Below are 15,776 nucleotides of genomic sequence, written 5' to 3' on the forward strand. Positions count from 1 at the left end.
ATGATTTATTCAAAAGCAGATTTCGGATGTCAGTGCAGTGTTCAGCTGGACAGTGCAAGATGTCAGGGCAGTGTAGTGTCTCTACTACAGCATGGGTTCTTAGTTCTAATGTATAAAGATGATGGGAGAGGACTCTCAACCTTGTGGAGTCTCCTCAGGCGTCATCCCTGGGGAGGAGTCCAAGGGGAGGAAAAGGGTTCAGCCTGTCAGCCCATCCAGAAGTAAGGATGAAATCTTCCCTCAAACTTCTTCCCTCCTTAGTTCACCTTTTATATATATATATTTTCACATTTAGTGGAGTTTGACTGACTATAGTCATTTACTTTTGTTATTCATTGGTGAAAAAGTCTCTTGCATTCATTGAAAGATACAGTCAATTGAAAATCTCGAAAGCATTTTCAGTGAGGAGCGGTCATATCTTGGAGGAGGGTAACTTTTGGGATGGAGGTGTGTGTTGGCATTTTAATGGGGTTATAAGGAATAGAGTTCAAGCAAAGTTCGTCTGAAATGTGTGATTTGCCACCTTTCTGGCTCAGCACTGGACATCTTATTGTATATCTCCCATTGGGGAGCTACTGTGCGGCTTATCGGCTGCCCAGCACAGCGAGTACAGCAGAGTTTGTCCACGATGTCTTCACTCTGCTCTGCCCTCCGTTACTCCCCTTTGCAGCCCATAGGAGGGCAGATTGTGTTGCCTAAGGAACCATGGAGGAGCAGAGTCCCTCCACACCAGCCATCCTGGAAGTGGCAACTGTGTGTCACCCCAAGCAAGCTTCTGTAATGCTAAAACTTCTGCTAGGCCCTAGTTTTTCTCCAAGTTCCCCCTTTTCAAGCAATTTTTCCACAGAGCCAATGGTCACAAATTGAAACACAGGAAGTTCCGCCTGAATGTGTAGAAAAAAAATCTTGACTGTGAGAGTGACAGAGCCCTGGAACAGGCTGCCCAGAGAGGTTGTGGATTCTCCTTCTCTGGAGATCTTCCAATCCTTCCTGGATGCCGCCCTGTGCCACATGCTCTAGGTGACCCTGCTTGAGCAGCGGGGTTGGACGAGTTGATCTCCAGAGGTCTCTTCCAACCTCAACCATTCTGTGATTCTATGTGGGCATAAACTATCTCAATTCCCTGGGGTGGATTCAGACCTGAAGAACTGATGCCTCAGCGAACCGCTCTTGCCTCTCTAGATTTCTAATGGATCTCTTCTGTATCAAACCTGCAATTGCAAGCACTTTGTTTAATCAGTCCCACAGACCACTTTCCAGTGGCCTCACAGACATTATGGGTTATTATTTATAATCATGGATGTCTGCTTCCTAGCAGGAGAGCAGAGGTAGCTATTCATAGCAGAGGTGTGATGGAAGGGGGAATACTGTAAGCATTAGTACTGCACCATATTGCAGACCTGGAGGTCTGCCCTCCCTTGCTTAGGTTCTGACATGTTTCTAGCCTACCTTTGGGTAAGAACTCACAGGATAAGCTATTTTCTTCACCTGTGAGAGAATGGACCAAATCTGTTTCCAAACAACCTTCTTGCTGCTGTAACAGCATGCTGTAACATTTGCTGTAACAAACCCAACGCAGTGGGAATGAGCAGTGAAGGGAGATCTTGCCTGAGGGAGATTCTTTTCCCTATCATCTCTCTCTGTAGATGATATCGACCTCAAATTCTTTGTTATTCCTACCTACAGACCAGTGATGATGTATCCTTCATATTCGAAAGAGTTTGAAATCTGCTAATGAGGCGTACTGTGTAAGGGTGTTGTTAGTGTTCCTGTTTGTTGAATATTACTATACCCAGCAATGTGACTGCACGGAATATGTAATTATTTGTGCTGAGTATAAATACCATCAAGGAAATGGAAGAATTTGTTGTCTGTGATATGATAAAGTGACATTATGCTGCCCTGACATTTTCAAAAATAGGCCCTTTTTCTATATTGAGTTTGCTATGTCTCAGTGATGCTATGCTAAAAAATTAAGGTAATGGATGAAAGTAAAAAAAGTATTTCATTTTTACTTTCTTAAAGATTGAGATGTCTAATACTAATAGGGGTGTCTGTTTTTATTTGTTTCCTTTGTGGAAACCAGGCAGCATAGCAGTTGTTATAGAGATGCTAAACTGACAAAGAAAAATTATTAGACCAAAAAGCCATGGGATAAAGAAGATGAAATTATACTTTTCTTGAGGAATTATATTTCAAAACCATAGTTATTTTTTATCCTTTGTGAATTTAAAAGTTGTGATAAAAATAATTACTTTGTTTACCATCCCTTGACTTAAGGCCTAGGCAAGTCAGTGGTATAATTGACCTGTTTAAATTTTCAAGAATCAGAATTTGTCAATTAAATGCTTGATCTTACCAACTCTTGCTACTATGTAGTTATTGCTATATGATAAAAACTCTACTGAAATCCAATACTAAATGTTAGATTATATGAGCTGAGACATACTTTAGGGGGCATGGTGGATTTCTAAAGGAGGAATTCATCAGCTTAAAACGGGACATTCTTGGAGTTGAAATCTTGTGTTTCTCTTTTTGCAGGGATCCCCAGAACTTGTATCCCCCTGAGGTCAGCAATGCAAAGCTTCAGTATGCTGGTTGGGGTCCAAAAGGGCAACAGCTGGTAAGAGAAAGTGCAAATGTTAAAATGAATTTCTAGAACATGCCACTGTTATTTTGAAGTAAAGAAAGAATAGTCCTTTTCTTAACCAGTTTCTTGAAACCTGACTGACAGCTTTATGATTTACGAAAACTCTATCTGCAGTATTGAAATATTTAAGCAATATGAACCCTGTGGTGGCAAAATCTTTGCTGGTGGGTGTTATGTAGCCTGTTTTGGCATACTAGAAATGTCAATATTAAACAGTTATGTTAATTAGAACTATCCTGCGTGTATATCCATGCTAGATTTGCCCTTATCTCATCCTATGTGCATCAAATCTCTTCAAGGGGCTTTATGCTTCAGTAAAAAAAAAGGATTTTTTTAGCTCTGGCATCTGTAAGGAGCTTGTTTTATCAAGTCATTTACTTATCACATTGCCAAATATATGAACTCATTGCAAAATAGTTGTGTCAAAAAGTGTAGAAAAAGCACACTTTATGAACAGCTGTTTGAGATCACACACCTACTCCCAAAGCAGGACATAACCTTATAATAGACAGTATGCTTTAGTTGGTATACTGTTGGTTCACAAATGGGTTTTCAAACTTCCAAATCTGAAACAAGAGATTTCTTATTTATTTATTTATTTTTATTAGCATACCCTTGTGGAGACTGTGACTGTCCAGAATTAATTTGTCCTGAATTTGCCCTGTAGTTTTTGGCAAAGTTCAGAGAAGTAAATGTGCCTTTCTGGAGGGAGCCACTGTGTTTCATGCAGCCTTTCATTCTGCAACAATCCTGAAATCTCCAATGTTTTTTTTCCCTTGGCCGCTGCCATCTTAGATTTTTGTGTTATCAGAGCAAGGATTCCTTGGACAAATTCCCTGTCTTCATTTCCTGTTGCAAAACCAATAATCTCGTTCTGTTGGAACAAGATTTGTGCAGATTTTATATCGAAACATAAGCTTTGAAAATGGCCAGGAGATTTTGCATGTTTCTCCTGTCCCTTTCCAAGCAACAATCCCTTGGGGATTTTTGCTTTGTGCCATTAACCAAGTAGTTTTCAAAGTCAATGGTTCAAGAAACTGCAATAGCAGACATTATTGTTGCCAGTCTGCAAGTCAAGCTGGAGGACAGGTAAGAGACACAGCCAGGGAGGTCTCTGCTCTGCTCCATTGGAAAAATTGGACTTGAGCCCCATAGCAGTCTTAAACCCAACAGATGTGACAATGCAGCGGCCTTTGCCTTTTTGCAAAATGACTTCTAAGAACTCATTTTTTTCTCACTGCAGTGTCCTGCTTTCCACTTTTATGTGTGCCATTACAAATTCCTTAGTCTTTCTTAGGAGAAGAAAGGTCTTCCTTTTACTCCCAGTTTGATTCTTTAATCCTAAAATAATAGATACTTCTTTGCATTGATTTTTATTGAGAATGGAGTAAGAACTTTAATTCCAAAAGGCATTGAGTTTGGTCCATATCTGTTCTGTGGATCACCTGGTAGATGTTAAGTAACTTTGAACATTCTGCCTGCTGTTGAATTTTTGTTCAGCGAGGATGATACTGAGTGCAAAGGTAGGGAAAAACAAAGGTCTTCCTAAACTTGACAGTGTGAATGTTCATGTGCTGAACATAGACTGTAGGTTGTGTTGCAGGAGAAGAAGAAAAATGTCAAGTAGGATCGAGAGGAGTAACAGGATAGGGACTATCAAAGTTGGCATTGGAGAGTTTTAGAGTGGCCCTACCAGTGCCCTAAGTGACATGAGTATCTGCATATTGTGGTACTGCCAAGGTTGCTGATAGGGAAGCTTCCTTCCAGCACACAATCTGAGATCCCACTTTACACGGCATTTCCCCAGAAAAGGGGGAGGAGAAGGTATGGAATCACCTTGAACATACCACAGTTTTCAGGAAATTAAAACCTTCCCCTTGAAACCTCCTGATTTATTCTACTCTGGCAAAACAGAGATCTCCTTTGTGGATTTTTCTTCCTCGTTCCTAAAAGAAGTTCTGGTCACTATGTCTGACCTCTTTCTTTCTTGCATGTCTAAGCACTCAAAAAAATGTCTGAAACAGAAACGGTCTGAGTGATCTGCGTTTTTTGGTGATTAAGAACAAACAGTGAAACTTTCCCAGGAGCAATCTTCCTTTTATCTTGTTTTCTATTGTCTTTACTCATTAAATTATATGCCAATTTTTAGCTTATGAACTCCTCAGAGCATTGTTCTTGACTTCTTACTTTCCTGCAGAATGCCACACACGGCAGCAGAGCTGTATGAATAACAGCAGATATTGGAATTAAGAAAAACTATGTCAGAAGATCAGAATATGAAAAAAAAAATCCCTTCTGACACCTCAAAACAATGCTTCAGCCCTTCTCAGATTTTAGCTCAAGTCATAGCAGACAAAGCTGGTGTATGATTTGGACTTTTATCCGTATGAGTTTCAGAGTCAATAGAAAGAGAGCCAATAAGTTTAGTAGAACAGGGAACGTGTTTCCTAAACGTAGCTCTTACCAGAGGGCCCCTTCCTCTCTCTTGTCCTATGCCAGGAGCCACCATTAATTCCTCTGTAGAATGAGGGAAAACCTCTGGTAAATCAGAATAGCAGTGTGATTTATTCACTTTTTGTGTGTGCAAATGGCTATGCAAGAGAGTGAAAAATCCAGCCCTTCCACTGTGCACTCACTGCCCTTTAGTACTTAGTATCAGCTCCCAGGCTCTGTCCTGGTGTGGTAGTAACCACATAGTGTTTAGTGCTTTTATTTCCTTCAAATAATTTGTATGATACTTTCTGGATATATGAGGATGTCAGTGTCATGATAGGATTGCAAAAGAGTGTTATACTGTGTCTTTGCCCTGTATGTTCTGTGTATGCTTACCTTGGAAAATCCTTAATTCTCCTCTCTTTTCTGATCTTGGCATCAGTGGCCCTTCAGCTACCCAGTTTCCTAGAGTTTCAATTCCACTACAGAAACTTCTGGTAATCTTTTCTTCCTGGACTATAAGACTGTTTCTAGCACATATCCATAGCTGAAGTGCTCAAAGAGCCCCAAAATGCCTAAGTTGTTCAGGCTAGTTTTTATCTATTTCCCCAAATGAATACCTCCAGTTTTGCAATGTTTACTTCAAGGACAAACTTTATGCGTACATCACGCTGTTGTCATAAATAAGGCACAAACAACAGAGTCACCCTAATTATGTGCGTTGAATATTTGGCTGCATTGACGAGATTAAAGTGCTGTTCACAGGACTGCTAAATTTCAGTACAAATGATGCTAATGCCAAGACTGACACGTCAGATGCCAAAGGAAGCAATTTTGCAGAATTCTCTAGGCAACCTCTCCCACAGATTATATTATTTATTCCCCAGGAAAGAGAAACATGTTATTGTGTTTCTCTTGGCCAGTCAGTCTTTTACTGTTCTCACTATTTAATGAAATCACCCAAAACAATCAGGAAAAAGTTTATAGTTGTACCTATTTGCCAAAAGCTTTTTATGGGCTTGCATTTTTTACAAACCCGTGGAAGGGTCAAAATGGGATCCTCCTGTGTTCCTACAGAATAAGCCTTTTCAAATGTTAACATTTGGGGCAGCAACTACCTTTTATTTTTTTAGATTATGCAGCAATCAAGTGTATAATTGGTTCTAAAGTAATAGAAGTTATGTTTCACAGCAGGTGTAGAAGTTTCATTAAGAAATCTCAATTTCAATAAAATGCAAATACCAGGGAAAAGGAGGAGCAAGTGAATCAGCTCTAGCATGTTAGGGCTTTGCAGGTGCCCTCAAACAATGAATGCTAATGCTGGCAACAGCTTGTTGTTATACATATTGCTGTAAATCAAATGTGTTGCAATTTAGAGAAATGTTGGAATTCATTTGTGTATAAAAACGTGGATGATGGATCTTGCTGCACAGGGTGAGAACCTACCCATTTAATTTGCTTTTATCAAATTGCTTCAACACTGCAGCATGGTGCCTTGCTAACTGTGGCATCTAGATGTGAAAAGCTGGTTAAATGATGACACCTGGAGCTAAACTGGAGTGCTCCTCTAATTGGCAGGGTTTTGCCTGCCTTACCCATGCCAGCCTAGTCCTATGCAGAAGGGCTGAGCAGATACTAAGGCAGGAGGACTGGTTTGCACGGCTGTACTGACTCATCCCTTCTTGTTTCTCATCCAGCAGGGCCTTTGCTCTGCTGCAGGTATAATTGCTATAGGTCTAATTGTTTCCAGCTTCATTTCATAGATTTGGCGTCATTATTTTTTAAGCTGCTGTTCTCTCACCTTTTCTTTTGCAAGGACAGCGGAATCAATATCTAGCTGCAGCCTGCTGTACGTAATCATTCTGCTTTGGTTATGCTGCTAGTTAGAAAGAAGGACAGGTTCTTCCTTCCTCCTCACAGTATGTACCCTTAAAATGGAGAGGAGCATTCCGAGTTAGCTGACAGCTTTCTTCAGACTTTTCTGTTCTGGGAAAAGCAAGGGGTTTGGAATAATAATGTATATTCTCATGCTGTTTCCTGGCAGTTGAATATGAGGGTCTAAGAAGCCCCCAGTGAGATATATTACATGTAAGCTGAATACCTGGACAAGTCAGTTTTTGTCTCAGCCCCCTGCTGCCCCTCACTCCCATCACCATTTATTTCAGAGGAGTCTCTGCTCCTTGGTTACAGTGCCTGTAGTCCCCTATTTTTTATTTTTGGCCATGCTTTTCATTTCTTTTGACATTATAGCAGGTACGTGTATTCAGTCCTCGTTCACCAGGGGGAATCTTTGGCACATTGATATAGTCATATTTGCTGAAAATGAATGTATCCTGTTCCCTTTCAGCATTCTGGGTTCTAGTTTCACAACTAGCAACAGAGACAAGTACAAAAAGAACTACTGCTACGATATATATGTCACCGAAAAAAATATGCATGATTATTCTAAATAAACTGGTGCTATTTTTGTGGATATGAAAGTTTGTAAGGTAAAAATGGGGCTTTGATAATATGCCACTGAAGCTTTCCCAATCAATCCAAAATATTTAATACCCTAAAAAATTGAATGTAAGAGGCATAGGATGATGTGTTTAGGGCATCATGCCTAGAGGTCAGACAGTCTGATTCAGTGTTGTGCCATTAACTTCCTGTGCCACTTCATACAAGTCACTTAAGATTTTGAGGAGGGCAATATATAACTTGCAGTAAACTTACACAATTAATACTTTAAATATTGTGGACATTTACACCCTTCACTAAGGAAATAGAGTCTGTACCTGTAAGAGATACATAGTGTTGATGGATTTGCTAGGTGAGAACTCTTTCCTTTTTGTTACAAAACAAATCACTTTGTTGTTGCACTATAGTGCAAGTGCTGAATTATCTTTCATTACATGCTGCTGCATTTCATTACACACTACTGCAGTAGCCCAAAAGCAGAAAATTGCTGACAGTACAGTGTCCTACTGTAGAGTCCCACTGGGAAAAACAAACAAAAGCCCTTAAAAACCTTTAATGCAAATTGCAAGTATTTAATTAATGTCAACTGTAGTTTATGTGTACTAAATGTGCACTTCTTTGTTATTGACACTTTTCATTTCAAAGACCTAACCAGTAGAAAAGATGCACTTTATTTCCCTAGAACTCTGTATAAGGATTTTGAGCATCTCATAAAGCCATGGTTGGTGGATGCTGTTGGTTAAATACGTGCTTATGAAGTTACAACTGTAGTTCTTGCAAAGTTGTTAGTTTATGGTATAAAAGCTTCAAAGAGCAAAAATTCTATTCAAGCAATTAAATAGTATATAGGAGTTAACTTAATAGGTGTTGATGATTGCTACTCCTAAACATTATATTAAAGAGGGGAAGTCTTACTGAATAGTTCACCATCCAAGGACGCGTGATGTATAACAGGTGATGTAAAACAGAAGAACCCTGAATCCCAGTTGCTGGTCTTTATACTGAAAACTAACCCATGCTGTCTCCTTGCCAGACATTGTATAATGCAATAAAATATTTTAAATGAAACATTGTATCATCTCACATTAAATAATCTAATTTATAGTGATGTCCTACAAAACCATCAGTGATATTAGGTTACAGAATACAAGATAATCCATCAAGCAGAACTTAAAAGCAGAATCAGAGTTCCCTACTAAATGGTAAATTTACTGATACATACTTTAATGTAACAAGGCAGTTATAAATTAAAATAACCCCATTAGAATCTGGGGCAAGGAATTCCAAGCAGACATGGTTCTTTTTGTAGATGTGAAATAAACCCTCCTTTTTTATCTGAAGAATATAAAATAGGACAGCCTATTTTTCTTAAAACATGTGTATTTTAAATACCCAGAATCATGATAATTGCTTATTCAGATGGGCCTTGGAAGATTACAGGTGTGAATAGCCTGCTCACAGAATATAAGTGAAAATACACTGCATTTATAATGATACAATGTCAAAAATCTGAAAGAAACCTTACAGAAGCCTGAGAGGATTTGAATATATTTAAGGCTGGGAGCATCAAGACAAAAATCTCTTTCATGCTCAGTTTAAGAGGGGGGAAAAAACGGAGATGGTATTGGGATTATCACCACTATCATCACTCCTATAGGCCATTATAGGGAACTTTATCTTGCTTATTAGTTTTAGATTGTCTCTAAAGACCTTCAAATCTACAAGTTCTCATAAACTTTCTTGTTTTCCAACAAGAAGCCAGGCAAAACGTCCCTGTACTCTTAGCATAACCGAATGCACTAGACACACCACAATCATATGATTTAGTAAAAATGGCAGTCTTAGAAAAAAAAATGTTCCTAGGAATCAATTGCAACATACAGGCTTTATTATTCATCTGTTAAGCATGTTCTGTATTATTTGCAGATAATATGGTTACAAATACTTTCTGTAAATCATGTTGCTTAAAAAAAAAGAAAGAAAAGAAAGCACACTATTATAGAATCTCAGGATGGTTCGGGATTTGAAGGGATTTTTAGGGATCTAGTCCAATCCTCTGCACAAGCACAGCAGGCTGCTGCTGGTGGCATCCTATTGGGTTATCTCCAAGGATGAAGACCCCCACAACATCTCTGGGCAACCTGTTTCAGTGATCAACCGCTCTGCCCCAGCGCCAGCAAGAAGCCCCAGGGTTCCTGGAGTTGCAGCCATCTCTGTGGCACCAGACCTAGGGAGCTGTTTCTGCTCCCTGCACCCTGCATAAAAGCCTCTGATGCCCAAAGGTAGTTTCTCCAGTCAGTAATTGAGAAGATGCTAGAGCTTTCTGGAAATCCCGGATGCTCGTAGTTATCCTTAGCCAGCAGCAGCAGGGGAGCTGATATTTCTCAAGGAGTTCTCAGGAGTCCTCCAATGATCCAAGAAGAATTTCCTGGAAGATCCAGGAGCAGAACCTGGAAACTATTGGGCAAATTGCTATTTCTGTTGGATACTTCTGGGATAGCTAGGTAGACACTACTCTTTTAAATAGAAAATGCCTTTTTCATTTGAAGACATGAAGAAGTGTTTTTCCATTCCTTTTGGCTTCTTAGTTGGTATTCCTCCCTTTCTTAGTATTCCTCCCCTTGTTGATCCTGTGCAATTGAAAACAAAATTAAGTTTCTAATATTTATTTTACAATGACTATTAGATGTTTCCAAGATACCTGGCTAAAATCAAGAGATTTACACAATTTAAAAAAGGTGATTCTTTGTACTTTCTTTGCTAGATGTATAAACAAAGCTACCGAATATGGCAGTTTCATTTGTCTTTTATGGAATTATGACTGTTTTCCTTTGCAAAATCAATTACACTTCCGTTCATTACATTGATCTCAATGCTGTTAATCTCTTACACTACTGATATTAGATATGTACAAAGTTTCAATCTTGGATGAGGAGTCATGGATACTGTTTTGAAGTGTTGATGTATCAGTGTGATTTGTGCGTGCATCAACCTGCAGTGCTATATTCTCTGATTTTAGTGGACCCCCAGGGTGATTTCAGCTTCTTTGTGTTGAAAGCAGCCTTCTTTCAGAGTTGTTTTAATATTGGTGCGATCCTTATTTTGGTCTGAATGCCACCTTTGCCCTTCTGTAGGCAGAATAAGGCTGAACTGAAATAACTTGTGTCTATGTGTTGTGTGTCTTCAGGAATAGCTATGTCCTCTGAATTCTTGGCTTTGTAAGGAATGTGTTAGTTTCTCACTATGAAATGAAGTAAAGTTTAAATCCCTGAATGAAAATTTGAAACTGTAGCCTTCTCTGTTATTTATAAAGATGTGATTCTCTGTGCTGATCACATGGAAAAGTTTCAAGGGTTCATCAGTGATTTTGATGATGAAATTTGCTTTTATAAATAAAAGATATTAATTTAGAAATTTATTACTTCACTCCTCCATCATACTTTGTTATAAATCTCTTTTCTAAGTTGCAAAACTCAGCCATTTAGTGAGGAAGAATCAAAATCTCCTGAAGGTTTTTGTCTAACTTTCATTTTACCACCTATCAGAAGATATTTTGATAACAACTGTAAAAGTCTAATCAAAATGCTAGCTGTTATTATGTAAGTTCACTGGTGAGAACTGGCTTCACAGTTTTGTTACCATATTTGAAGAACTGATGAGAGCTGGCCTAATCATGTCATATGCATTAAGAACAATGCTTGTGACAGAATGCATTAAGGAAGCTAGCTGAACATCAAAGTTTGTGTTATATTTGATATTCCAAATAAAAGATTGGCAGAATATTCATTAACTAATGCATACTCAATCAGCAGCAAGCTTTAGAAGTGATGTTGAATTGATCACACATTTTTCTGTTGCAGTTGATGTAAAAATGATAATTGCAAAATGTCAAGACCTTTTCTGCACAATGTTTGCCAGGTTTCCTTGCTATCCTGAAGTAAAAAAGCAATTATCATATCTGCTTCAAAACGCAGCACAGGACAGGGATGGGCATGCTAATTTTGAGTAGTAAGGGCAAGTTTCAACTTGTAGCCCAAACAAAACAGCAGGGATTGTTTCTCTCTCTGGTCTCTTTCATTTTCAGTCTTCAGCTTCCAGGTTTCATATAGCAGTGGAAAAACAAAATTTATGTGAGAGGAGCTATGCTCAAAGTATTTAAAATGGAATTGGAGAGCAGCAGCAATTAAGGGTGATTGGAGAGATCTTTCTGCTTATGCATCTTTTCAGTAAGAGCTTGATCAGGCTCAGAAATATCTGTTAAAATATCTGTGGAATCCAGTGCAGAGGGTTGCAGGGCATTCTGAGAACCTGAAAAAATTGACAGGGAAGTTCATGATCTGACACTTCCACCCTTGATTTTCTGTTGCTTATTTCTTTAGTCTGTGTGATTCTGATGAAAGACAGTCTTGAAGTGAATATCCTTTTGTCTGTTGATGCCCCTGCCATTGTCGTGGAGGTTCATGTTGATATAAAAAGGAATAACTCCAAGTAATTCTCATGGAGCTGTTCTAACTATGTAAGGAGGGTAGAGAGATTATGTCCTCTAAGCGAGGTGCATCAAGTCGCATAATGCTAAACTTGCTCAAAATAAAATACTCAGTTTCTCATGTATAACTGTCAACTTCTACAGTACTATTCTCTGAATCCTCTCTATCAGAAAAAAGAATTGAGCATGGACTGAAAGACAGTTCCTCCTTATAATTATTGATTAATGCAGACTTGCTGTGGAAGTCCTGACAGGTCAAGTCTGGGTGCTTTGTAGAAGAGCAGGGGGGTGATAATAAGAATTTAAGAGCCTTCCTAATGGATTGTCAGTTTGTTAATATTTTATACAAACATTCTGTTGTACAACATCATTGTAATATAACGTCGTGTGCTCTGAAATTAACAACCTAATCAAAGTTGAAACACAGGCAGTTCCACCTCCATGTGAGGAAGAACTTCTTTCCTGTGAGGGTGACAGAGCCCTGGCACAGGCTGCCCAGAGAGGCTGTGGAGTCTCCTGCTCTGGAGATCTTCCAAACCCACCTGGATGCCACCCTGTGCCACGTGCTCTGGGTGTCCCTGCTGGAGCAGGGGCTTGGACTGGATGATCTCTAGAGGTCCCTTCCAACCTCAACCATTCTGTGGTTCTGTGATGCTGTGATTACATGCACCATGGATCCATTGACAGCTCTTAACAAGTTATTCCGTATAAGGAAAAGATAATATTTTGATACTTCCTGAACCAAACTGTTTGGGAAGTACCTCTGTCTATTTTTGAGGCTTTCTGTATGATATGTGGTAGACAAAATATACATACACTCATGTATGCATGTATATGTGTGTGTACATATATATATATATTTAAAATAAATATACAGTTCAGTGCCAGACATGAATCTTTTTTTCCTTCCTAGCATTGATCAAATAAATGAATAAAAGTGTTTAAAATTACAAGGAAGTGTCTTACACTGAAAAACAACAAGTTAAAATGTCCTTGGTTAGGGACTTTTCACAGGCACCCTTGATGGAAGAAAAAACTTATGGAAAGTGGGTAGACCCTTTAAATCTCAACTAACTTAGTTTCTAGCACTTAAGTTCCCATTTATACCCCAGGGAATGATGCAGTCTTGCTCCAAGTCTAGTTTTACTTCATGTATCTTTTTGCCCACATATATCCTCAGAGGACAAGAGGGGTAGGTAACTATTGTCTACATTTTTTGGTGTGATTAGGATTTAGGTGGAAGAATCCAAAGATTTAGACATGAGAAGGACTGTGAGCAACAGCTCTGGGGGGATAGCCATTGAACATTCCTTCTCCTGGGGTTGTGGCATCCTGCGGCAGCGCTAGAGGATTCTTGGAGATGGTGAGGGGCATGCATGAGGAAACTCACGTCCAGCCTATTGCTAGGGTGCTTCTAGCTAGGAGGACGATCCACTATCTGTTCCAAGCTTGCCTTCACCTTGCATTTTATATATTCATTCATTTCTATATGAAACTGCTGATGGTGTATCGATGGCTTCTGCTGTCATTGCTCTCAGGGGGCTAGATCAGATCTCGAGAGGATGAAGGCATCTCACCTTTTCTGTTGTCTCTTTATCCTCAGTGAAAGTGGTAGATACCTAATGAATCTGGGCTGGATTGATTTACTTTATTTGGAGTTGGAAGTATCCAGTGCTTTGTAAAAGCTGCTGGAGATGGTGAAGTCCTTGAAGTTAGACAGTCTTTACATCTTTAGTGGTTCCCGTGTCTCTCTGTTGGGTGTACTTAGCATCTAAGATGGCCCAGATCATCCCTTTGGAACCACGTATCTATTAAAGGCGACGGGAAGTCCTGCACAGTGTGAGGAAGAGTGGATTCCTGCCAGCACTGGCAAATGTACAGAGCAAGATACATATAAGAACTGCTTTCCTCTACTCTTTAACTGAAAAGGATTTTACAATAGCCATCCTTCAGCCTTTGGAGAAGGAAATGTAATGAGTTCAGGTAAGTGTCCTCTTGAAGACTGCTGTGACCCTGCAAGTAAATGGGCCACTTAGACATGCAGTGCATGGTAGAGCAAGACATCTTTTGGATCTCTTCTCTCTATCTTCATGATAAAGATTGTTTTATGGTTAAGGCACTGAAGTAACTCAAGCCGTCCAGGGTTGTGTCATGCTTTTGCCAGTCTTTTCCTATGTGACGTTTAAAATAGAATTTGGTTGCTGAAACATAGCACCTACAACACCTCAAATAAATCATATGAAATATATTTGGCCTCTAAGTCATATCCCAGAACAGTACAGATTTCCCGTATATCCTATTTGATATCTATCAGAAGATTTAAACACACAAAGGGGTTTAAAATGGCTCTAGATACCTGTTTTCAAGTTTCATCCTCAGTATCTCTGTCTCTTCCTTTTCTTGATTGAAAGAGGATAGTAGTACATATTTGTCCAATAAAATGATATGCCGTTGTGGAAGGGACTGTCCCTTCTGTGTAATTTTTCAACATCTAGAACAGTAAAATATCTGGATGCTTATAACTTTTACTGATTCTGCAAAATAAAAGAAGCATTTCTGTGAGACATACAGAATCCTAATAAGAATCTGCTACTTTATTTATTCTGCCAGAGTCCTGCCTCATATAAGCTGATGTGCCAGCAAACAGCCAACTTCTGCATGAGGCAAGGGGGGAAATGTATGGACATTAACGTTAAAAACATTAAAACCATTAAAACCAGAAGACTGAAATAACATATGTTTGGTAAAGACAAGAGTAGTGTTCTAGCTTTTAGCTGTATTTCCGCTCTCTTTGAGTTTGAGACCATATTTTCAGAACCTAAACTTGGACTGATTTGGAATTAAACAGTGTTAGCTTACAATTTGTGGCTGTCCATGCATGAAGGCCAGCTCTTGTTGACCAAACTCTCCTTGCTGCCAGTGGAAAGAGCCATGTTAGGTAGCTAAATCCTATGGACTGACCTTAGAGTGTGGAAGAGTCTCCTAGCATGTGGGAAAAGTTTGTGCTTCTACAGTATGCCTATAATTTAAAGTAATAAACCTCCACCCATTAGCTTTATGCTTGCAGGGGATAAATTTGAGTGATGTTGCTCATTCAGTAGACAAGTTGTACATGTTAGAAACTGTGGGTGAAAGAGCATCAACTTGGAATTCTAGTATAAACCTGGAAAGTAAACTGAAGCAGTAAAATGCAGATTAATGGGCATGACTTTACTTTCTGTTGGCCTGCAAAAAAATAGGAAGTGCACTCACCCTTTTGGCTGAGTGAAGGAGGGGAGAAATTATAAGAGAAGGTGTCGTGTTCAGCTGCTTCAGATAACTGCCCACTGTGTCGTTTACATTGGTTTTAAGGAGAATATTTTCATTCGGTTCCTGGAAGAAAAAAAAATCCTCCATAAACAATTGACATATACTAATAATTTAATTACTTCAACATAAGTATTTACTGCCACTCTGGATCCAGTTTGATAAAGAACATTACTTCAGAAGCCTTTAAGCAGCTGTAAAATATTTTAAAATAAATCCACCTTGCAAAAGTCAGTGTTATTCAAGTGCCAGTGTTTTTTAGGTGAGTTAAGTATATTTTGCTGTTAGTTAACACAATGGCTTTTATGCTTTTCCACATCTTCCCATTCTGAGGAACTTCTGTTGCCTTTTGATGTTCAGCTTTCAAAGCAGGAGGGAGGAGGATGGGAGAGTTGCACAGTCTGCTGGATAAATATTTAATCTTTGACTTAAAGTTCTGCT

General features: G+C 39.1%; 1 protein-coding gene across 1 annotated transcript in view; it reads left to right on the top strand.

The window, feature by feature from the left end:
* Window positions 1-15,776, top strand: part of DPP6 (dipeptidyl peptidase like 6) — a 242,182-nt gene that overhangs the window by 141,954 nt on the left and 84,452 nt on the right. The window contains exon 7 of the mRNA XM_088521208.1: window positions 2,542-2,623. Coding sequence (XP_088377334.1) covers window positions 2,542-2,623 — 82 coding nt within the window. The remainder of the gene's footprint in view (window positions 1-2,541; window positions 2,624-15,776) is intronic.

The sequence above is a fragment of the Tinamus guttatus genome, unplaced genomic scaffold, assembly GCF_059628265.1.
Source record: "Tinamus guttatus ecotype Peru unplaced genomic scaffold, ASM5962826v1 Tinamus_guttatus_pri_ptg000006l, whole genome shotgun sequence".
In the NCBI taxonomy this organism is placed as follows: domain Eukaryota; kingdom Metazoa; phylum Chordata; class Aves; order Tinamiformes; family Tinamidae; genus Tinamus; species Tinamus guttatus.